The sequence below is a fragment of the Thalassophryne amazonica genome, chromosome 1, assembly GCF_902500255.1.
Source record: "Thalassophryne amazonica chromosome 1, fThaAma1.1, whole genome shotgun sequence".
NCBI classification, from domain to species: domain Eukaryota; kingdom Metazoa; phylum Chordata; class Actinopteri; order Batrachoidiformes; family Batrachoididae; genus Thalassophryne; species Thalassophryne amazonica.
Genome location: NC_047103.1, coordinates 131,654,958 through 131,679,260, shown reverse-complemented (window position 1 = coordinate 131,679,260; position 24,303 = coordinate 131,654,958). Strand labels below are relative to the sequence as shown.

Genomic DNA, 24,303 nt, shown 5'->3' with positions numbered 1-24,303 from the left:
TGAAAATGGGAAAGTCCCTTACAAAAAAAGGCCATTAGGTCCATTGAGGGACAACTGTTTGATACAGGAAAAAGAAAATACCCATCCACATGTTTTTTATACTTTTTTTTCCCAGAAAAACAAAATAGTAAGTAAAAAGTGTTTTCAGACTGACGCCACCATTTTGTAGCATTTATAAAGGCTTCCTGGCAGTATGAATTTGTGTGACTCCTGAACAGAGCGATGGTGCACTTTGAATGAGCCTGTTGAAGTGATAAGCAGAGAGAGTGAGAGAGAGATACAGTCCAATGTGACCTAGTCCCAGCTTTTAGGATTGGCAGTGTGAAGCAAAGATCATCCTAACAACATGAACTGAAACTAGAGGTGACACCTGCAAGTTTCAGGACGTGGTTCAATAAAGTCTCTGTGAAGGTCCATCACTGATTTATTCATGCTTGCTTGCAGGTGCTACCTCTCTCTCTCTCTCCTCTCTCCTCATCCCTCTCTCTGTCACTTCTCTCTCTACTTCTCTTCGCTTCCTCTCTCTCTCTCTCTCTCCCTTCCCTCCCTCCCTACCCCCCTTCTCCCCTCTCTTCTTCCCTCTCTCCGGCTCCTCCTCCTCTCCCTCTCTCTCTCTCTCTCTCTCTCTCATCTCCTAGACGTTCAGACTATAGAACCGAAAGTTGGAAACATTTCCTACAGGTCGGGTGCTGAATATCTTCCTTGAAAGGGAGTACTCCATGGTCCACAAGCTTGTGATGGTGATTTATTTACAGAAACATGAGTTGGACAAGCCGGCATTTCAAGCAACCTTACAGGGTTAATGGTGGTTGTGTGTGTCACCCTTTTAAGTTATGGAAAATAAAGGGGACAGCACATTGTTGCTGCCACAATAAAGTTTGAATATATTTTTAAAGTCATGAGGTCTCTGTGAGTCATATGAAAGTGATAAAAAAGGACTGCTTGGAAATTCCTTGAAAAGATATTGTCACATGTGTTCCTCACTTTTCTGTATGAATGCTGCCATCACAGAAGTGTCAATTACCTTTGCCAAGGGCACTGACACAATCCCATACACTGACACACCCTGGATTATGGATAACAGTTTGGATGATCCTTTTCATCTTTTTGGATGTGCCATACTGGAACTCAAGGGAGTAACTGTGATTCAAAATGCTACAAAATAGTCTTTATTTCCTATAGCATGTAGATGGAGACATTTCAGTTCCACATTGATAGTTTTCTTGGATTTGTTAAAAATTTATTCTAAGACTTTTGAAACCCTCTTTAATTGAACTAGTTGGAAAAGTTTCTCACAGTATTGTAAAGATACATTAAAATAACATCTTTATTAATTTATACGACAAGCATTTTATAAATGTAGAGCTATCAGAAATCAGTGTGGAAAAGCTTAAAGTCCAAATGAACATTTTGAACAAGGAAACAAAACAAAACAAAAATAAAACATAGAACTAAAACAAAGAAATTGTGAAAAAGGGATTCAGCTTTGATAAAATCTGCACTGAAGTAACTCAATGTGAGTTGATTTTATGTGCTTGCAGGTAATAATAACAATACTACTGCTACTAATGATAATAATAATAATAATAATAATAATAATAATAATACAGACTAACTCAGGATTACTGAGAGCAGGTAGGCTTAGCAACCTTGTGTTTGCCTAGCAACCTGCAACCTGGTGTCCAAGCGACCCTTGTTGCCATGGCAGCCAATGAGGATGTGGCACTGCCATGAGGAAGTGGTCATAGCACAAATGATCCAAAGGGCAGCTGGTGTGTGTGTGTGTGTGTGGTTGCTCATTTGAATACAGCGTCCTGAATCCGTCGAGGAGCCGTATGCTCCTTTACAAAGCACATAGCAGCCTGTAAACACGAAACAATCAGAGTCTTTGTTTTAAAGCTGCTGTTCTGTTGTTGTCATCCCTTGCATTTGTTTGTCCTTCCCTCCCTCTCTCCCTTTGTCGTTTTCTAAGAACCCCCAACACACAAAATGTACTATTAATTAATTGAACAGTGACACAATTTTTGTAATTTTTCCTGCATACACCATCACAATGGAGTTTAAATCAGTCAACATATGTTTGTTGTGTCAACTTCACCTTTAATTCAAGGTGTTTAACAAAAATATCACATTAACCATTTAATTAATTCACAGCCCATGAGTAATAGGGTAAACTACATATAAGTGACAAAACGTTTTGCTACTTATTTTCTTTCGACAAGTCAAAGGATGGATACATGACCATATCACAAAAAGTTCAATACACTCTGATTTATTCATAGAAAGCCAAATTACAACATACTTCACCCAAAGGCATTTAACAAGGGGAACATCATACCTGTCCCAGATGTCTTAAATGTCATTTGCATCAAGTATTGAGAAATACATACAGTACAGCACTGTATGTTAAAACTGCCTGTGGTAGGGAATTCTCAAGGAGACTGGTGAGGGAAGCAATCAAGGCACACATGACAACTTGTGTCTGCACTACATTTTGTTTTTTTTCTTTTTTCTTTTCTTTATTTTAACTCCAAATAATGTGTTACTGTCCCCAGTGGTGGGCACTAGTGATGGGTCCAGCAACACCGACGCCTCGGCGCATGCGTCGACCTCATAGAGAACGAAACCCCATGTCAGTGCGCGTATCACTTTGCAAAAGTCACGTGACCGATACAGTAACTGTTTCGAACTGACACTGATGCGCCAAAGTGGTCAAACTGTGTTTATAAGGAAGCATATCTGTCAACGGGATGCATCTGCCAAAAGAATCTCGGATCTTTTGCGGTGTATCATCAAATTCACCAAACGTCATGGAGCAGCAGCAAACAAAAGGAAAGTTTCCGCCGTGTGGGATCATTTTGATGTCATATCGGAAAATAAGGTATGTTTTAATTTCCTTGTTTCATCCAGCTCTGCTCAGAGTTTCCACTTGATCTATCTCAATTTATATTAATTTCAAAGCGACTCTTAATTTACTATTCATATTATTTTCTGCAGGTTAAATGTCACATTTGTTCAGTAGAACTTTTCCTGTTTAAACAATGCTGAGACATTATAGCACCAGTCATGAGAATGAAGTCCCTGGAAGAACTCAGGTATACAGCCATCCTACAACTTACTCACAGTTAATTTGTTGATAATTAATTCCTATTCATTTATTCTTTACCTTATTTTTAACCATCAAGCTTCCAGGAAGCAGATGCTGGATGAGGCTCTGCTGAGTTTCATCCTGAAGGACTGCCAGCCCCTCAGCACTGTGGAGAGTGAAGGGTTCAGGGAACTGGTTCAGGTCCTTCAGCCCTCATATTCAGCATTATTTGTTTGTTGTTTGGAAATCATGTCCTGAAATGCCACATTGTTGTTTTAGATGACCTTTGGCAACATCTCGACATGGAAGGGGGCAGGCAGACCAAAAGTGCCACATTTGATGCCATCCAGGAGGTGCAGAGGTACCTGGCAGAGGCCAGTAATGCCAGGTGCCAGGATCCTCTGAGATACTGGGACAACCACAAGACAGTATATCCAAACCTCTTCCAGCTGTCATTACAATTTCTCTGCACTCCAGCCTCATCTGTGCCCTGTGAACGGGTGTTTTCTGAAGCTGGAGAAGTAGCATCAAACAAGTGTAACAGACTCAAATTCAAGACTTTGGAACAACTTCTTTTTTTGAATAAAAATTTGTAAACAAAATAAAATCCCTGTCCACAAGCATCCTCATTCACAACACGTTCACTTAGATTTTCACGTTATGATACATGTCCACATTATTTATTATTAAAGATTTAAAATTTAGCTGAAGATATGAAATGATACAAAATTACATACAATGACTTAGATTACATTATTGTATATACTAGGCCACGAAATCAGTGTCAGTTGAGAGCATAAACGCGGATGGCTGTAGGGATGTTTTAGGTCCAGCAGGTGTCAGTATTCAGTGACACAGTATCGACACAGTATCAATACAGTTTGGCAATGTGTTGAAACGCTTCATGACGCCTCATCGACCCATCACTAGTGGGCACAGTTCACCTAATTATCAAAGCTAATGTTTTCTCTATTGGATTAGCTTATATGATAACTTTGAAAGGCATCATCGGCCCAATTATCTTCTTAATAAGTTTCAGTCCAATAATTTTTTTGATCCATAATAAGCTTCAACAGCTAAAAACCTTTGTTAAGTCTGATATCAAAGATTTCAGTGCTTACCTGTCAAAGGTTTTGTAGTCAAAAAAATGCTGTATTCTCTGTAAACAGAGGAGAGCTAGTTTTAGCAGAAACCGCTTTATCCTCTCCAATCAGAGAACTACTCACAAAATAATTCCTCTTGATACCACACCAGTTCACTGGCAATATCACCCAAGTCACCCAGAGGCATACAGTTTTAACTTATGGTTAAAATTTTAACAAAACTAATTTTGGACATGTTATTTAAATTAACGTCACTTCTGAAGTTTTATAAAGTGAAAATATCAGCTATATGTTTTAGTTTTAAAGTACTGCACTAATTTGAAGGTTTTAGTGTGGACAGGCTGTGTGCAGGTGGGGCATTATGCATTACGTAATAAAAAAAGAAAAGGAAAAAGCTCCACTCCCCACTGCAGCAAGTAGGGCTGCTGCTCACTCCAAAAACTCTGTCATAATTGTGTTTAGAAACCAGTCACCATTTGCTTTATACAGGTGTGTAGTTAATAAGTAAAATAATCTTCAGGACGATTCGTGCGCGCACGTAAAATAAAAATAAAAAGAAACTCCGCTCCCCGCTGCTGTGGTGCTGCTGTTCGCTCCAACAACTCTGTCATGATTGTGAAATAAAGGACAAAAGAGACATAAGTCCTGCTCACAGGCTGCTACCAGATACAGGACATGTTCACATCTTCAGTCAAACTCCAGACATCTCCACGTCACTACATATTTAGTCCCTGATTGGTCATCGCGGCGCGACGAGACGAAAACGTTCAGATTTTTGAACTTGGGGAGGAGGGCAACGCGACGTGAGGCGACGCAATATCGCGCCACAAACGCGCAAAACGCTCAAAATCACTTCACTCGCGTCGCTTCACTTGCCTCCATCGTGTCGCGCTGCACGGTTTGGCGCCAAAACGTGTCCTTACATAGGGATTACATGGCAACCTGTGGCTGCAGTCGCTCGCGTTGCACCCGGTGTGAACGCGGCATTAGAGATAGAGTGAGAAGTTCGGTCATACGTGGGAGGCTCGGAGTAGAGTCGCTGCTCCTTCACGTTGAAAGGAGCCAGCTGAGGTGGGAGATTTGGTGGCTACAGTCTGCTACATCACTGGTAGTTTCTGCAGACACATTAAAGTGACAGGAATGTGACTCCACTTCCTTTGATGGGATGCACTGTGGATTTGGCACACTCTGGCTAAAACGTGATCAATGGATGACACTCTGATTGATTTTTCATGTTATGCCAAAATGCACATAACTAAATACGAGGTCAAATCTCACCCATTTGCACACAGTGCCCACATTTCCTCTCAGATTACACAAATGAGCACAAATGAGATGCACATGGCTCAAATGCACTGTAAACCTGAATGTTCAATTTGATTAAATAGATTAAGTAGTGTAAACCCAAAGATGAAAAACATTCTATTTCCTTAAATATTTCAAGTTTGTGAAAATTTAAATATTTTAGTAAGTAGAACTTTTTTAAAACTTTGCATTTACTCTACTTAATCTGTTAAAATTAATTTGAACATTCGTGTTTACAGTGTGATTGTGTGCCATGCAAGGTGTGCACCACAGATTGTCAAGATATGTCCCTTTTTTGTTTTGATGTCACACTTTCTCCACCTTTTCTGATTTATTTGACATGAGTTCTTCAGCACATTGTACTGTATACTGCATTTAGTTTGTTTTTTCTCCATGACTGAGGGTCACAAGCTGATTGGCTTTCTTCTAAACCTACTGTCAAATCAAATTCCAAGGCAGAACCTGTCATCCTCACCCAGACTTAATTTTCCTTCTTCCGTTCATGTAGGAACCCTCCCACTAGCCTTTCTACTCCTCCCCACATGCTTATTTCGAGGTCCACTGCAAATTCCTGATGTCACCCGGAAATCTTCATCCATTTAAGTCCAGAATGCCTTTTTCCTCCTTCACCTGTCAAGCAGGGATAGGAGTTGGGCTTGCAATACACTGACCTGGGTTTGAATCTTGGTCCAATCACCTGTCTGTGTCCTTGGATAAGACACTTCATCTGCATTGTCCCAGTCAACCCAGCTGTAAATTGGTGCCAACCTTGCCTGAGGAAGTAACCTGCATCAGACTGGCATTCCATCTAGAAGGAGATGTAGAATCTCATCCATGTTGTTGTGTGGGCCGCCCGAAGAGGAGGTACTGCTGGCCAACGCCAGAGGGCGCCCTGCCTGTTGTCAGGTTTCAGTCACTAGAGGGCGCAGTGGCCACCCAGGAGCCAGGACTGACAGCTGTCAGTAATCATCATCAGCTTCACTATAAAAGCCTGGAGGAGACACTACATCTCTGCCGAGATATCAGCTTACCTCACAGGTAAACTCTCAGCCATTATTGTGCCGTTCGCACACTTTTCCTGTTTATAAGTCTGGCAGTTGTAACCTAGTATACTTGCAGCTTTGAGCTGGGTGGTGGATATTGGAAGGAGTCGGCATTTCCTACTCCTCCCTCATCATTTAAGTATACTATTGGTGCTGCACATACTTAGTGTTGCTGTTTCCTGGGAGTGGTGGATTATTCCTTCAGGAGGGACTGGTGACTTATTTTTGCTGACTGCTTACTGGGTGTCCACACACCCACCCTTAACCTGTTTTTGTTCCTGCCAGCAGTACCGGATCTGACAGCTGGAAGCAGAGGCCACCTGGGGACTCTGGACTTGGCGGCTTCGGTATACTGCAGGTCTTCGTTGGCAGCGGAACCTTGTGGGCCCCGGCTCTTCTCTGGATAGGCGTCTCCTACCCTCGGGCCTGCCCACACGTCACTTATTGTATCTTGTGATTGATTGTCTAAAAGCAGTATTCGACCTGTTGTGCACATTTGTCGCAATAAATTGTATTTATTGGATTATCTATTAACTGTTCATTTGCGCCCCCTGTTGTGGGTCCATGCATTACACTTTCCCCAACAGGATATCTCGGCCAATGTCATGGATCCCGAGGGGCACAACCCACCCGTTGAACAGTCAATGGGGACGCAAGGTGCACAGGCTTCTGCAGGAGGAATAATGGGTGAGTTGCAGCAATTCTTGGCCGCCTTCACTGCTCGGTTGGATTTGGTAACCGAGCAGAATGTACTACTCAATCGTAGGTTGGAGGCTCTCACCGCACAGGTGGAAGCGCGTGCACAGGGCACGGCTGCTGCTCCTCCTCCTGCCGACCTGTTGCAGAACAGGAACCCTCCAGTGGTCATTCAACGGACCCCCCCCCATCCCCTGAAGCATACATAAGTCCCCCGGAGCCGTACGGAGGCTGTGTAGAGACATGCGCGGACTTCTTAATGCAGTGCTCACTCGTCTTCGCTCAGCGTCCAGTAATGTATGCGTCAGACTCCAGCACGGTGGCTTATGTTGTCAATTTACTTCGAGGTGAGGCACGCGCCTCGGCTACGGCGCTTTGGGAGCAGAATTCACAGCTACTAACGACATACACTGGGTTCATATGGGAATTCAGACAAGTGTTTGATCACCCTAATTGAGGCAAATCTGCTTCCACTCTGCTGCTGTCCATTCGACAGGGGTGTCGGAGCGCTGCAGAGTATGCAGTCGACTTCCGTGTCGCGGGCGCGAGGGCCGGCTGGAATACGGTAGCGCTCCGCACCGCCTTCATAAATGGACTGTCTTCGGTCCTGAAGGAGCACCTGGTGGGTAGAGATGTGCCGCGGGATTTAGACTGGCTTATTGATTTAGTCATACGTTTAGACAACCGATTGGAAGAATGTCGACGGGAGCGAGACGAAGGACGTGGCTGGGCACGCGCCGCCCCTCTCCCTTCCCGGTCCGAAGCAGCCCCGCCTTCCCCACGCTCCAGAGCCAGAATGCTCCGTGTGACGACAGCTCCCCCTGCTGACGAAGCTATGGACACGGGCAGGGCCAAAATAAAATTAGAAAACAGACAGAGGAGGCTGGCCCGTGGAGAGTGCTTTTTCTGCGGCTCTAATGAGCATTTGCAGACACAATGCCCCAAGCGGTTAAACACCAAAGCTCACCCTTAGAGACTGGGCTAAGGGTGGGCCATAACACACACGTGGGTAATGCACGAAAATCCGCACGGATCCCAGTTGTGATCCTCTGTGGGGATTTAACACTTCAAGCCCCAGCACTAATCGACACGGGGTCAGAAGGGAATCTGCTAGATAGCAGATGGGCTAAAGAAGTAGGGCTCCCTCTAGTGGCCCTTCCTTCACCAGTGAGGGTACGGGCACTAGATGACACCCTCCTTCCACTAATAACACACCAGACACAGCCCTTAACACTGGTTGTGTCTGGAAACCACAGGGAGGAGATCGTGTTCTTCGTAACACCTTCTACCTCCAGAGTTATTTTGGGCTATCCATGGATTAGTAAGCACAATCCCCGGATTGATTGGCCGTCTGGGGTTGTGGCTCAATGGAGCGAAACCTGCCACCGGGAGTGTTTAAGATCCTCGGTCCCACCCGGTGTGACTGCTAAAGAGGAGGTTCGACTCCCTCCCAATCTCACGGCGGTGCCAGCTGAGTACCACGATCTTACTGACGTTTTCAGCAAAGATCTGGCACTCATGCTTCCCCCGCATCGACCGTATGATTGTGCCATTGATTTGATCCCGGGCACTGAGTTTCCGTCCAGCAAACTGTACAACCTCTCACGCCCCGAGCGCGAATCGATGGAGACCTACATCCGGGACTCTTTAGCTGCCGGGTTGATCCGGAACTCTTCCTCCCCGTTAGGTGCTGGTTTCTTTTTTGTGGGCAAGAAGGACGGCAGACTCCGTCCATGCATTGATTTTAGAGGGCTGAACGAGATCATGGTTCGCAACCGATACCCGTTGCCCCTATTAGATTCAGTGTTCACGCCCCTGCATGGAGCCAAAATATTTACAATATTGGATCTTAGGAATGCGTATCACCTGGTTCGGATCCGGAAGGGAGACGAATGGAAGACGGCATTTAACACCCCGTTAGGTCACTTTGAGTACCTGGTCATGCCGTTCAGCCTCACTAACGCCCCCGCGATGTTCCAAGCATTGGTAAACGATGTCTTGTGGGATTTCATGCATCGGTTCGTCTTCGTATACCTAGACGATATCCTCATCGTCTCCCCGGATCCTGAGACTCATGTGCAGCATGTACGTCAGGTCCTGCAGCGGTTGTTGGAGAACCGGCTGTTTGTGAAGGGCGAGAAGTGCGAGTTCCACAGTACTTCTTTGTCCTTCCTGGGGTTCATCATCTACTCCAACTCCGTCGCCCCCGATCCGGCCAAGGTAGCGGCAGTGAGAGATTGGCCCCAACCGGCAAGCCGTAGGAAGCTGCAACAGTTCCTCGGCTTCGCTAATTTCTATCGGAAGTTTATCAAGGGCTATAGTCAGGTTGTTGGTCCCCTTACAGCCCTGACCTCCCCAAAAGTTCCCTTCACCTGGTCGGATCGGTGCAAAGCCGCGTTTAGGGAGTTGAAACGCCGGTTCTCTACTGCGCCAGTTCTGGTGCAGCCCGATCCTAGCCGCCAGTTTGTTGTGGAAGTAGATGCCTCTGACTCAGGGATAGGAGCCGTGCTATCCCAGAGCGGGGAGTCCGATAAGGTTCTCCACCCCTGTGCCTATTTCTCCCGCAGGTTGACCCCGGCAGGGCGGAATTATGACGTCGGCAATCGGGAGCTCCTGGCGGTGAAGGAGGCCCTGGAGGAGTGGAGACACTTGTTGGAGGGAGCTGTGGTTCCATTCACGGTTTTCACTGACCATCGGAACCTGGAGTATATTCGGACCGCTAAGCGTCTGAACCCCAGGCAAGCCCGTTGGTCTCTATTTTTTGGATGTTTTGACTTCAGGATCACCTATCGCCCCGGGACCAAGAACCAGCGGTCAGATGCACTGTCCCGGGTGCATGAAGAAGAAGTCAAAACGGAGCTGTCGGATCCACCAGAAAACAGCATCCCGGAGTCCACTATCATCGCCACACTGACGTGGGACATGGAGAACATCGTCAGGGAGGCCCTGACGCGTCACCCGGACCCAGGCGGTGGACCACCTAACCGTTTGTATGTCCCACCAGACGTTAGGACTGCAGTTTTGGACTTCTGTCACGGTTCTAAGCTCACCTGCCATCCAGGGGTGTGAAGGACCGTGGCAGTTGTCCGGCAGCGGTTCTGGTGGGAGTCTTTGGAAGCTGACGTCTGTGAGTATGTCCGGGCCTGTACCACCTGTGCCAGGGGCAAGGCAGTCCACCAACTGGAGAAGGGACTCCTCCAGCCACTGCCAGTGCCTCGTAGCCCCTGGTCCCACATCGGCCTGGACTTCGTCACGTATCTCCCTGTGTCCCAGGGAATGACAACCATCCTGACAATAGTGGACCGGTTCTCCAAGGCGGCCCACTTCATGGCCCTCCCAAAGCTCCCGACGGCCCAGGAGACTGCAGACCTCCTGGTCCACCACGTCACACGTCTGCATGGTATCCCTGCGAACATCATCTCGGATCGTGGTCCCCAGTTCTCCACGCAAGTCTGGAGGAGTTTCTGTAGGGAACTGGGGGCCACCGTGAGCCTTTCGTCCGGGTACCACCCACAGACCAACGGACAAGCAGAGCGGGCTAATCAAGAGCTGGAACAGGCCCTACAGTGTATGACCTCCGTGCACCCGACGGCCTGGAGTCAACATCTGGCCTGGATCGAGTACGCTCATAACAGTCAAGTTTCATCAGCAACCGGCTTCTCCCCATTTGAAGTGTGTTTGGGGTACCAGCCCCCATTGATTCCAGCTGTGGAGGGAGAGGTCGGGGTTCCCTCGGTCCAGGCCCACCTCAGGAGGTGTGGCGAACAGCCCGCTCTGCCCTGCTGAAAGCCCAGATGAAGGCGAAGAGCCATGCAGACCGCCGACGCGCCCCGGCCCCAGAATATCAGCCCGGGCAGGAGGTCTGGCTGTCAACAAAGAACATTCCTCTCAACACGGAGTCACCCAAACTGATGGACAGGTATATCGGACCATTTAAGATCACCAAAATCATCAGTCCAGCCGCAGTGAAGCTGAAACTCCCAGCTTCACTGCGGATCCATCCGGTTTTCCATGGCGAGCCTGCGTGGACAGTCCACAGGCTCCTGGATGTTCGCCGGAGGGGTCAGGGTCTCCAATATCTGGTGGACTGGGAGGGTTACGGACCTGAAGAACGCTCCTGGGTGAAGAGGAGCTTCATCCTGGATCCGGCCCTCCTGGCCGAGTTCTACCAGCGACACCCCAACAAGCCTGGTCGGGCGTCGCCTACCCTTGGGCCTGCCTACACGTCACTTATTGTATCTTGTGATTGATTGTCTAAAAGCAGTATTCGACCTGTTGTGCACATTTGCTGCAATAAATTGTATTTATTGGATTATCTATTGACCGTTCATTTGCGCCCCCTGTTGTGGGTCCGTGCATTACACTTTCCTCAACACATGTCACACTATGGTGTCTATAGTGCATCAAGAAAATATTCACAACGCTTCACCTTTCCCCATTTTTTTTTTTTTTTTTTACAGCCATATTCCAAAATGGAGGAAATTCATTTTTCCCCTCAAAATTCTACTCACAACACCCCATAATGGCAACATGACAAAAGTTGTTTTTTTTTTCCCCGAAATTTTTGCAAATTCTTAAAAAAAAATAAATAAATAAGAAATAACTTGTACGTAAGTATTCACACCCTGTCCTCAGTACTTTGTTGATGCACCTTTGGCAGCAATTACAGCCTCAAGTCTTCTTGAATATGATGCTACAAGCTTGGTGCACCTATCTTTGGGCAATTTTTCCCATTCCTCTTTGCAGCACCTCTCAAGCTCCATCAGGTTGGATGAGGAGCGTTGGTGCACAGCCATTTTCAGATCTCCCCAGAGATGTTCAATCAGATTCAGGTCTGGGTTCTGGCTGGGCCACTCAAAGACATTCACAGAGTTGTCCTGAAGCCACTCCTTTGATATCTTGGCTGAGTACTTAGGGTCATTGTCCTGCTGAATGATGAACCGTCAACCCAGTCTGAGGTCAAACGTGCTCTGGAGCAGATTTTTATCCAGGATGTCTCTGTACATTGCTGCATTCATCTTTCCCTCAATCCTGACTAGTCTCCCAGTTCCTGCTGCTGAAAAACATCCCCACAGCATGATGCTGCCACCACCATGCTTCACTGTAGAGATGGTGCCTGGTTTTCTCCAAACCTAACCCTTGGCATTCACATCAAAGAGTTCAATCTTTGCCTCATTGCACCAGAGAATTTTGTTTCTCATGGTCTGAGAGTCCTTCAGGTGCCTTTTGCAAACTCCATGTGAGTTGCCATGTGCCTTTTATTAAGGAGTGACTTCCATCTGGCCACTCTACCATACAGGCCTGATTGGTGGATTGCTGCAGAGATGATTGTCCTTCTGGAAGGTTCTCATCTTTCCAGACAGAAAAGCTGGGGATCTGACAGAGTGACCATTGGGTTTTTGGTCACCTCCCTGCTTAAAGCCCTTCTCCCTCGATTGCTCAGTTTAGACAGGCAACCAGCTCTAAGAAGAGTTCTGTTGGATCCAAACTTCTTCCATTTACAGATGATGGTGGCCACTGTGCTCATTTGGACTTTGAAAGCAACAGAAATGTTTCTGTACCCCTCCACAGATTTGTGCCTAGTGACAATCCTATCTCAGACGTCTACAGACAATTCCTTTGACTTCATGCTTGGTTTGTGCTCTAATATGCACTGTCAGCTATGGGACCTTATACGTAGACAGGCGTGTGCCTTTCATGTCCAGTCAACTGAATTGGTCCAGGTGGACTCCAATTAAGCTGTCGAAACACCTCAAGGATAATCAGTGAACACAGGATGTACTTGAGCTCAATTTTGAGCTTCATGGCAAAGGCTGTGAATACTTATGTGCATGCGATTTCTTTGTTTTTTTTTTAAAATAAATTTGCAAAAATCCCAACAAAACTTTTTCACATTGTCATTATGGGATATTGTGTGTGGAATTTTGAGGAAAAAAATAAATTTAATCCATTTTGGATTAATGATGCGCTGTGAATACTTTCCAGTTGCACCATAGAGCATTACTTCAATTGCAACCCTGTACAGCAAAATACATCTTCTACCCAATTCAATTTAGGCTTGTGTTAGGCTAACAGGAGTCAGTGTTAGTCTAATATCACATTCAGCTTCCCTACTCTCACCTTCAACTAACACTTCTGCTTGTCCTCATTTCCTTTCTTTCTTCTGGAATAGCTTTTCAAAAAAAAAAAAAAAACCTAATAAAAAAAAACCTGTCCTGAACATGCCTTTTCCCCCTCATTTCTCATGAGCACTGATATCAGGCTGCCAGATGAGAAATATATATATATATTTTTTTAATGCCAGTGGCCAAATATCTAGTAACTTGGGTATCAAAAATCACTTCAGTACAGCTGCAGTGCTTTAATTCTGGTATTCTCTCATCTGTGTTTATGTGATTTGACAGCGTCTTAATCAGATTATTATTATTATTATTATTATTATAATACGAGGGTAGGCTGAAAAGTTCTAAGGCTCCCCATGAAGGAGTAATGCATTAACTGCATTATAGTGAGCCTTAGAACTTTTCAGCCTACCCTCGTATAGTTTTGTGAGTAAAATATTATTTTGTTGCAATAAACAAAGTATGCAATTTAAATATAATTGCCAAATTCTTCAACTGTACTGTGAAAAGCCAAGACATATTCATATACGACAGTATGTGTGCTCTGATTGGTTGATCTCTGGTCTGATATTTTGCCATATCAGACTGTTACCATGACAACTGGTGTGGATCGTGTGTCAGATTTGTGACTTTGTTTACAATTTTCACAGTGCAAAATAAAACGAAACGAAAAGCAAACAAAGCAATTGTGAGCGACGAAGACGACCATCCTCCAAGCAAATTAGATTACACTGATGAATTTGAATTGGAGGAATTAACAGCAAACGAGCTCAAAGTGGACATGCAAAATGAAAATCAACAAGATGAAAACACAGCTCCAAACAGCCATATAATAAATAAATATTTAACCTTGCCTGCTCAGTTAATAATCCTTTATTATTGTATCATAAACATGAACCATTTCCAAAATAAAAAGTATTATTATTATTATTATTATTATTATTATTATTATTATTATTATTATTATTATTATTATATTGACTAATCTTACCAGTGGTCAGGTGACAGCAGCACAGTGTTTAAAATCTCCAACTGCTGTCTGTATTGATTCAAATTAGCAAGCAGAGCTTTGCATAGAAGGCTGAATATATCTGTTCACTGCATGTTTTTACATGAAATGCTCATGCTTAAACTAAAAATGCTAAAAACTCCTCAGTAACTCCTGCTTCACAGCGGACATCTGCAATGCTAAAGGAAAAAGTGTCATTAAAAAAAATCATGCAATTCTTCATGTGATTTGCATGATGTTTCTGTCTCAGTCTGCTGTGCTGTGACTGAGTGAGGGTCACTAACTGGTGCTCATTGGGCCACATTTGTCCCAGCCCCGTTTTGTGTTGATATGCTTTACCAAAGTGTCAGGATGTCCCTGATGACTGTTACTAAATATGCACATTAAATTTTACTTATAGTCACATATACTGTTTGCACCTGTGCAGTTGGTGGCGTGGAAGTTAGTGAAGCTGAAACTGAGTGATCCTAGGCTTTGGGTATTCTTTAAGCCTCTGAGGTCAGTGGTCACTCCTGCATGTCCAACATGTTTATTTTGTCATGTTTCTATTAATAAGTCGATGGAATGTTAAAGAGACTTCATTGAACCACTTCCTGTAACTACAGAGTGTCACCTCTACACAGTAAAATCACCAGTGTAAAACTAACACTGATAGTGTTAAATTAACACTGTCAGTGTACATATGGTCCTAACCCAGCCCAGTCTCCTGGGTTTTTTTTTCTTCTTTCTTTCGTGCTCCCGTGACGAAAAATTTGAGTCAAATTTTCGTGACTGGGTTTTTTTTAAAACTCAATATTACTAACCCTACTCTGACCCCCAACCCTAACCATAACCACGTCCAACCCTCCCGCTTCACTTTTAATTTTTCTGCAGCCATCACAGAATGAATTAGAATGAATTTGTGCTGCCATGACGAAAATGAGGTGCTTTTCATCACAATATCACAAAACAATAGATTAATGTATATTTTGTGCTGCTGAATCACGACTTGCCGTGAGACTGGGTTGCCTACCCTGGTCAGAGTGGGACTATATGTTCACTGTCAGTTTTAATTTAACACTGGTGATTTTACTGTGTAGTTTCAATCTGTGTTCTAGACGATCTTTGCCCGACAGCCAATCCTAGAGCTCGGAGAATGTAACATGGGTCTGTCTGTCTCTGCTTGCCACTCCAACAGGCTCATTCATATCACATCATCGCTCTGTTTAGGAGTCAGACTCTCATTCACACTGCTACTAAACCCTCATGAATGCTTAAAAACAGTCCTGTCAGCCTGAAAATGTGTTTTACTTAATTTTTTAGTTCTGCCGACAAAGTATACTGTCATACAAAATTGTAGATAGGTGATCTCCCCCCCCAGGATCTACAAGCTCCCCCAGTTAGTCACATTTTTTGTTTTTTTGCGTGGGACTTTCCACTTTGATGCAATGACATACTCGTATGTATGGACATTTCTGCATCAAGTGAAGACATAAAACATCTAACTGTAAATGGCGAATGATTTTATTTCACATTTATTAACACTGATATAGCCTTTTACTCTGTTTGTGACCCAAAGAGTTTTGTGAACCCATTTCTACCACCAAAAATAGTTTGTCCACATGAATAAAGGTGTATTTTCAATAAAGATTTGAAAAATTTTCTAAAACTGCATTCTGATTCAGATTTAGAGCAAAAATATTTCTACATACAGTGATCCATACAAATATGTGAGGCATATCCTGAAAGCTGAGATTGTTGTGACCATCTGATATGCAACACATGGGCATTATACTCTAAAAAGTGCCCGTTTTAAATGAGAATTACTGAAAGTATGGTCAAGCTTTTGTGTTTCTGAACACCTCACATTTTTTCCTCACCACACACTTGATGATTTTGGGGGTTCTGTGTAAGTATCACCTAGCCTGGAAAAAAAAAAAATGAAGCAATGCAGGGCAGTCTAATCTTGTTTAGTCTAATAAACTCACTTAGTTGACTAATTTTATGTCATTGCACAAAGCGCTTAGTCAACTAAAGTTTCGCACACCCAACTAAAGTTTTTAGCCTGGTATAGAGGAGTTGAATCTTATTTTAGTCTATAAAGCTTCAGTGTCTTACCTCAAAAATGGCGCTTATCATGTACCACCACTTGATGCAACACTCAAGAGCACCCTTACATCGCTCATATTGCTCCAAAAGGACAGCTTCCTCCACATTTGTCCACAGTTGCAGCAGAAAACGACTTTCATGATGTGTTTGTGACAGTTCTCACATTAGCCACTGGGTGTTGCTGTTATGTTGAGCAGCGTTGTGTGCACAAAAAAGCTTGATGGAAGTGTAGAAGACGAACTGCTAGGCTTAGAGCTAAGCACGTCGTTCCACAGTTCATATGTGCCCGTAAATGTTAATAAAGCCAGTTAACGAAACAAAGGCTGGATAGTTCCTGACAATGACTAGCCCAGAAGTTCTTGGCAACGGTGCTCGTGAGGCCGCTACGCCCGTGAAAATCATCATCTAAATAAGGTTAGACCTTACTTGTGTGAAGCGCCTTGAGGCAACTTTTGTTGTGATTTGGCAGTATATAAATGAAATAAATTTAATTAAAATGGCTAATCTACAACTTTTGCAGTTGATGTCAAATGGATATGAGACGGATGATGTTGGGTGACTAACCGCAGTCGACTAAGTACGTTTAATAGAATAAAAGATTAAACTGCTACATGAAACCGGGCCCAGATGTAAATGCAATACCAAATACTGTGAAAAACCTATTCTTGGGCATCTGAACAGATTAAAAAAACAAAGGTTTGACAGAAAGCTGACTTTGTCACTTGTGTGCATTTAGTTTATCAAGTGTCTCTCACTACGAAGCAACCGCCAGGCTTAAATGTGACTAGCGTGTTGCACATGGGGATCCACAGCCTCTAAACTGGGTAGTGTTTATAAAATAGGTAGCTGATGTTTTTCAAGGGTGGTAATAAATTAAGCAAAGCTTGCATAATGAGTTGGAATGGCGTGTGAGTCCAGAATGTTTTTGGAACCTTAGACCGCAACAGTTTATAGAAGAGGAACTCAGCCCTTTTATTTTCTGTTAATTATGTATTTTTTGAAATGTTAATTTACTGTCTTAATATCTTTATAAATTATTTAGGTTGTTGTTATCATATACACACTTTTATTATCATTATTATTGTTATCAGTATTATTATTATTTTATTATGAGTTCAATTTTGTCATTTGATTTTTAAGTGGACCACAATGGAAATGTTTTCACTTTCTTGTGTCATCAGTGTATTTTTAACATATTTACAATTATACTGTTCAATTACATTGAACTTACTAAATAAAATAAGACACTCACACTTTTAATATATAGATGATTCGGCCCCTTGTTGGAATGGAGTGTGAGTCCAGAATGTAGTTAGCAACATCCATTGTTCAGTGTTGTTAGCTAATATCTGTAGCTTCTCCAAAAAAAATATTAGTCCTATCACCGTTCCGTTTTGGCAGTGTTCATCCTTGACCCAAAATATAAACATACCAAATGCCAAATGTCAGCTGCCCACAGTTTCTTCATGTTCTAAGTTACACGCACGCACACACACACATGCACAGATGGAGATATTTTTGTCTTTTCCCACATTCTGCCACAAGGAGGTGCTTCTAATTTTAGACATGGAAATTCAGTAAGGTATATCTTATATGTTATATTCCAATTCTAAGATGGAACTATGCTAGTATACTAAGGTATATCTAAATATCTAAAAAGGAAGAGTACAATGAAGAGTAGAAAAGAGTAGAGTAGAGCCACTTAGGTGCCAGGTCTTGAGAACCAGGGATGGTATGCAAAACAGAGATGGTGGCAGAAGACATCAAACACAATACACTTTTCAATCATGGTACCAGAAACATGAGACTTAACTCAGTCATGGTAATGGCAACATGAAACTTAACTAAACTGATTGAACTACAAAACACAATAAATCAATAACACTAACAACACTGTTAAACCAACATGAACCAAAATAACAACATTTAAAATTCCTAACTCCTATAGTGAATTGCAGTCCAACGTCCATTGTTTACTGGTTAGATAAATTTGCAAATTTTTCAAAAAATATTAGTCCTATTAACTTTCTTTTTCGCAATGTTCATCCTTGACCCAGCATAACATAAACATACCACACAGCAAATGTCAGTTCTCCCCGGTTTTGTCGTGATTGAAGCCATACGCATGCACACACAGGCCACTTGGCTTTTATAATACAGACAAGATAAATAAAAAAAAAAATAGATGAGTTGTAACAGGTGCAAGAGAGGATGACATCAGATGAATCATAGATAAAAAAGGAGAAGGTCTTACCTTGACATCGGAGAAATATATTTTGAGCATGTTGGAGGAAGGGTAGCGGGTGTAAAAGAACATCAGCTTGGCTTTCTTCAGATGGTTGGGAGACAGACCCTCTTGAATCTGAATGATTGTATGTCAAGGAACAAGCAATCAACTGAGAAAAAAAGTTTATGAAGCTGTCCCAGAGGATAATTCATGTAGCCTCATGGGAAACGCTGCTAGGCTACATGTCACTGGTGATCTGCAGACTCTACAGTTTTAGCTTTAACTTAGACTACTTGGCTTTAGCTTGGGCACCATGTAAAATCTTCTACCAAGGATTACAGTCTAATCTGCATCCTATGAAATCATCCTGGGTCTTGTTTGATAATTACCCAAGTGGACCATTGTGCCACCCCTGTCTCCATAAAGGAGACAATCATGTGGTATGTTGGACTCTCTTTGGCCTGGTCTATCTGATGGGTTCCTCATGGAGTCCTCAACACGGAGGCACCCGCACACTCATGAAAATGCACCCCATGCTCACAAGGTTGTAATTGATGTTCCCTCAAAAAACAAGTGGTACACCTCATCTGGGTTTCCCTATGTAAACAAATCAGCTCACACAAAGTCATTCCAGCAGTACTCAAAGAAAGACCAAGGGACAAACATATTCATGTGCAAATGTCACAACCATACAGTAAGACCAGAAACCACATAAAGTGTGGAAAAAAAATGATATTGCTGCAATCCTGAAATGTGCTTCAAAGTGAAAAAGAAATTATGGCACTCTGTTTTTGTCTCTTAATGTCTCTCAGTGATTTAAATGGTATTTCTATTGTGCCAAAATTGTGGTCCCAGTTGATCTCGATCATACCTGATCGTGTATGGAACCCTATGGGATTCAGATTTTTGTTATATGCACCAAGGTGCAACAGTGTGGGAGGAAACCAGGGGACAGTGTGGTGTCGTCTATTTGCGTACTATGGAGGTAGCAGACCATCCAGGTACTGTTCACCTACTACCTACGAGTGTTCAGATATCCTACAGATTGTGACCTATTGCCATTTGCCAACTACATAGTACTCTCATATGAGTATTCTGCTGCAGCCCATACTGTGCTTTTCACTAAAGCGTGACTACACCACAGAAGAAATAACTATGGAAATTGTTAACAATAACAGTTATGTCGCTATCTCAAGGAAAAACGACTGAAGCTGTGTCTAGCAGTGCACGGGTCTTAAAATGTCAAAAGTATCTGGCAGCATTCTATCAATGAGTAACACCTGAATTTTTTGAAGATGAGCTGATGTGATTGCTGATAACAGCACCTTTCATAATCATTGAGATGGGGGCCAACTTCATTTTCCCACTGCAAAAATTGTCACTGACCTCTGATGAATCAAAGATTTTTATAGTGTTGAAGTCTTGATTTGTTCCAGCTAAAGGGCCACACAACACACACACACAGACATGCACACACGCACACAGTGAGTGATATTTTGGCATCACACAATATAATATTGTTGGTAAACACAAATAATTTTTTTGGACGAATAACAGTTTTGTAGTTTCACAATTAGGCCATGATGCCTTTGGATAAAACCTCTTCTGTCGCTCTAACTCTGCAGTCTATCCGCTGCCTCTACAAGGAAATAATAATTGCGGTGGCCGTGGTTACGGGGGTGCTGTGTGTGCGCGTGACAGCAGCTGTGACCCACCGCGCTGCCATTTCCCCACCACATTAACAGCCCTATAATCTATCAGAGAAGATGAGGCAATCAATGGAACCCCCTACAAGGTCAATTAGCACACAGACACACACATACACAGAAAGCCCAGGGGCCCGATAGCACTGGGAAGAGCAACACAGACTCAGACAAGAGCAGCAACTGGGACAAGATCAAGTCAAATAAAGACGTGGCTTAAGGAGAAGAAGCGGAGGTTTGTCCCTCCACCTTCACTGATAAACGTTTCATTCTTTTTGACAGAAGTGGTAGAAAACACTTTCGAGATGTTTGCACAAGTTGGAAGGTATTTTGAGGGTACGCCTCCACAACAAATAAATTTGTTTAAAAAAATGTAGTTGTATATATTTGACTAAAATCTTTAACATCATGATATCATAAAACTATACTTTGATGTATTTTACCAAATTAAATTTATGAAAAATTTTCTGGAAATCTACAGTAAAAAAACAGTGAGAGTGTACAATAAATACTGCAAATGTGCAAAATAATCACACGGAAAATTTTTCTCAACAGTTCTGTTATTTTCAAAAATAACCTTTACTACTTGTATTGCTGTCACACTCCTTATGAAAAAGCAGAAATTTCCAGCTGAAAATGTTAGTTGAAACTCACAATGTATCATGCAGGAATTGTATTAAGTAAATCTCATATACAAATGAACTAAATTCACAGTTATAATAAAGGATTTAATTCCAAAGCCCTTTAAATCATTTTTCTGGATTTTGTTGTCCAGGAGGATAAATGGAGAATGAGCAAATTTTCTTTGCTTTTGAAGAAATTTGTATTAAATTTAGACCAACATTTTGCAGCAAAAAAAGACTTTATTAAAAGGAGCTTTATAAAATAACTAAATAATGTGTTTGCAATAGGTCTGAAAACATCTTTAAATATTTTTATGAAAATATAAAAAAATCTATAAAAATATTAATAAACAGAAATAAACATAGAAGCATTATGACCTTACATGAATTATATGTTTAAAATTGTTTACATGATTTACCACAAAAGAAACAAAACATTGTGTTTGTTCCAGATCATCACAGCGCCGTGCACTTTTAACTGAAATGAGAGGTGAGCAGAAAGAGTCGTGTTGTCATCAATCATTCATTTAGCAGCGGAGATGTCAGCTCATTGGGCAATAAGACCATTACCTATTTAACATTTACACCAAGCTGTCACTGTGTTTAGGTCACATCACGGGTTTGTTTTTTAACTCAACCAGTGACATGAATGCACACCACTCAGAGCAAACAGAAACCATTTCGTCATGAATAAAAAGTGAATGAAATGTGTACAGAGCTCAAACCACTGAGTTACCACGCCACGTTCTATGTATTATATATATATATATATATATATATATATATATATATATATATATATATATATATACATACATATGTAGGGTGTCCCAAAAAATATACAACATTTAAAACACTCGGTTTGACCCTTAAATGCTACAAACTTATGTTTCTTTTTTACTTGCAGAGACCCTTAAGTTTATGTTGATGTCAACCAAGACTCAGGAAAATGCCAAAATTAACCATACTACAGTGAACAAAAATGATTGAGTTTTGGCACCAGACCAAGAGTGTCAAACAGGTGCAGCAACTTTATGCTAGACTGACAAAATGCAGGGCCAATATTGACATTGGTATGAAAAACTTCAACCTTTCAGCTTTCTATCCAGCCATAAATTTATTTCCTAGACATATGCTTTGACCATTTTCTTTGCTGATAAAATGTCGCATATTATTTTGGGACACCCAATATATGTGCGTGTGTGTTTTATGTCTTATTTTGTAATGTAATGATTTATTTATTATTGAAGAAAATTTTTTCAGGTTCAATATGAGCAGCGCACCAAATTTATCTGTCAGTTGATGGAGTGAATCTGAACTGTGTACATAAAATGGATGATGTCGAGACAATGGGGAAGGGAATAAATGGTCAAAATTGACACTAAACAGAAACATGCGCATACACACACACACACATACTGTTTTCTTGAATTTGCTATTCAACACTGCAGAAACCTGAAGGTGCAAACATAAAATCCAAGGTGAAATCTTCAAGGGTTTTGTCTGAACAACAGCTAAGAAAACCCCTCCAGTCTAACAAGCAGCTCTTTTATGCCCATGAAATATCCCATAGACATGTCTTTTTCCATAGACATGTTCCACCCTAACGTGAGACTCATCCATCATGTTAAGATACCAACCATGGGAAGAATCATTGATGCTCACTACATAGTCAAACATGAGATGAAATACACAACAGAATTGGAAAGTCTGTCCATCCATTTTCTATACCCACTTACTCCAATTAAGGGTCAGGGGAGGGGCCTATCTCAGCAGTCATAGGGTGTGAGGTGGGGCACACCATAGACACAGCGCCAATTTGTCGCAAGGTCACATATAGATAGACAACACACATTCACACTCACGCACACACCTAGGGACAATTTAAACTTTCCAATCCACCTAATGTGCATGTTTTTAGATGTGGGAGGAAGCCAGAGCACTCGAAGGAAACCCACGCAAACATGGGGAGAACATGCAAACTCCATACAGAAAGGTCACATGTGGGAATCAACACCATGGCCCAAGTTGCCCCAGAATGGGAAAGTAAAATCTGAATTTTGGATAGAACGCGTGGCTGGAGGTGACACCAAAAATTTCCATTTGCACTTCAATTTTGTGCTGGCAAACTCAAAACACTGTTCTGCAATATTTCAAACCTGTTATGTGGGCCGCTGAAGAGGAGGTACTGCTGGCCCACCACCACCAGAGGGCGCCCTGCTTGGAGTGCGGGCTCCAAGCACGAGAGGGCACCAGACCCAGAAGAAGTGACAGCTGTCACTCATCACACCAGCTGTCACTCATTTACACCACCACATAAGCCGGACTGCAACTCCACCTCCCCGCCGAGAAATCAACTACCGAAGAGGTAATATTCTCTGCAGTATCTAAACTGTGACTTACGTCTGATCTGTTTGCAGCTGTTGTCCTGTGGTGCCCTGTCAGCTGGGTTGGTGGTCAGTGAGAGTGCTGACGTCTTCGCCTCTCACTCCAACCAGATAAGTGGTAACAGGAGCTGCTAGTGTGTTCCTACTTGGAGGTGGAGGTTCTCCCTCCTAACTGTGTACAGACTGTGGGATTACTGAGTGTGCGAATTCACACTCATCCATCCTGTCTTTGTTTTCTGCCAGCAGTACCAGGGTCGACAGCCGAAGACAGAGGCCACCTGGGGACTCGGGACTTGGCGGCTCTGGTGTTCTTCAGGCCGTTGGTGGTGGAAGCCGTGTGGGACGCGGCTCATCTTTCGTTGGGGGTCTTCTATCTTCGAGCCTGCCCACACGTCACCTGGTGTTGTCTATTTATATCTTGTGTGAATTTAGTTGTGTGTTGTCACAACATTAAATTGTTACTTATTGGCTTATTCATTGTCCGTTCCTTTGCGCCCCCTGTTGTGGGTCCGTGCTACGACACCTTCCCAACAAAACCCTTTGAAACACTTGTTTTATGACATTGTTGTGGGGCCCAAATGAAAACAAGACATTACATGCACTGTCACCTGATTAACATGGGCCCCAGGTGGACAGATTAGGAATATGCATCCATATGCAATTATAAATTCCATATTTAAAGACTACAGTCATCACGTATGTTGCTTGTATTCATTTTACAGTCAAGTAAAATTGATTAAAAAAAGTCATACTTTGGAACCAGAGAAATAAACAAAAATCATTTTTCACTTTCACTTGATATATTTTCAAAATTGTGGGTGACTCATGTTTTGTTGCTTGATGAAATAATTGATCCAACTGCACTGTACACATTTGTATCTGTGTAAACGTGTGCACATGGCTTAATCT

At 42.7% G+C, this 24,303-nt stretch overlaps 1 protein-coding gene across 1 annotated transcript in view; it reads right to left on the bottom strand.

Annotated features, from left to right (window-relative positions):
- Positions 1–1,641: 1,641 nt before the first annotated feature.
- Positions 1,642–24,303, bottom strand: part of prox1a (prospero homeobox 1a) — a 65,459-nt gene continuing 42,797 nt past the window's right edge. Inside the window, exons 5-7 of the mRNA XM_034175475.1 lie at positions 18,709–18,816; positions 1,809–1,862; positions 1,642–1,725 (exon numbers count right to left, since the gene is read on the bottom strand). Of these exons, the coding sequence (XP_034031366.1) occupies positions 1,642–1,725; positions 1,809–1,862; positions 18,709–18,816 (246 nt within the window). The remainder of the gene's footprint in view (positions 1,726–1,808; positions 1,863–18,708; positions 18,817–24,303) is intronic.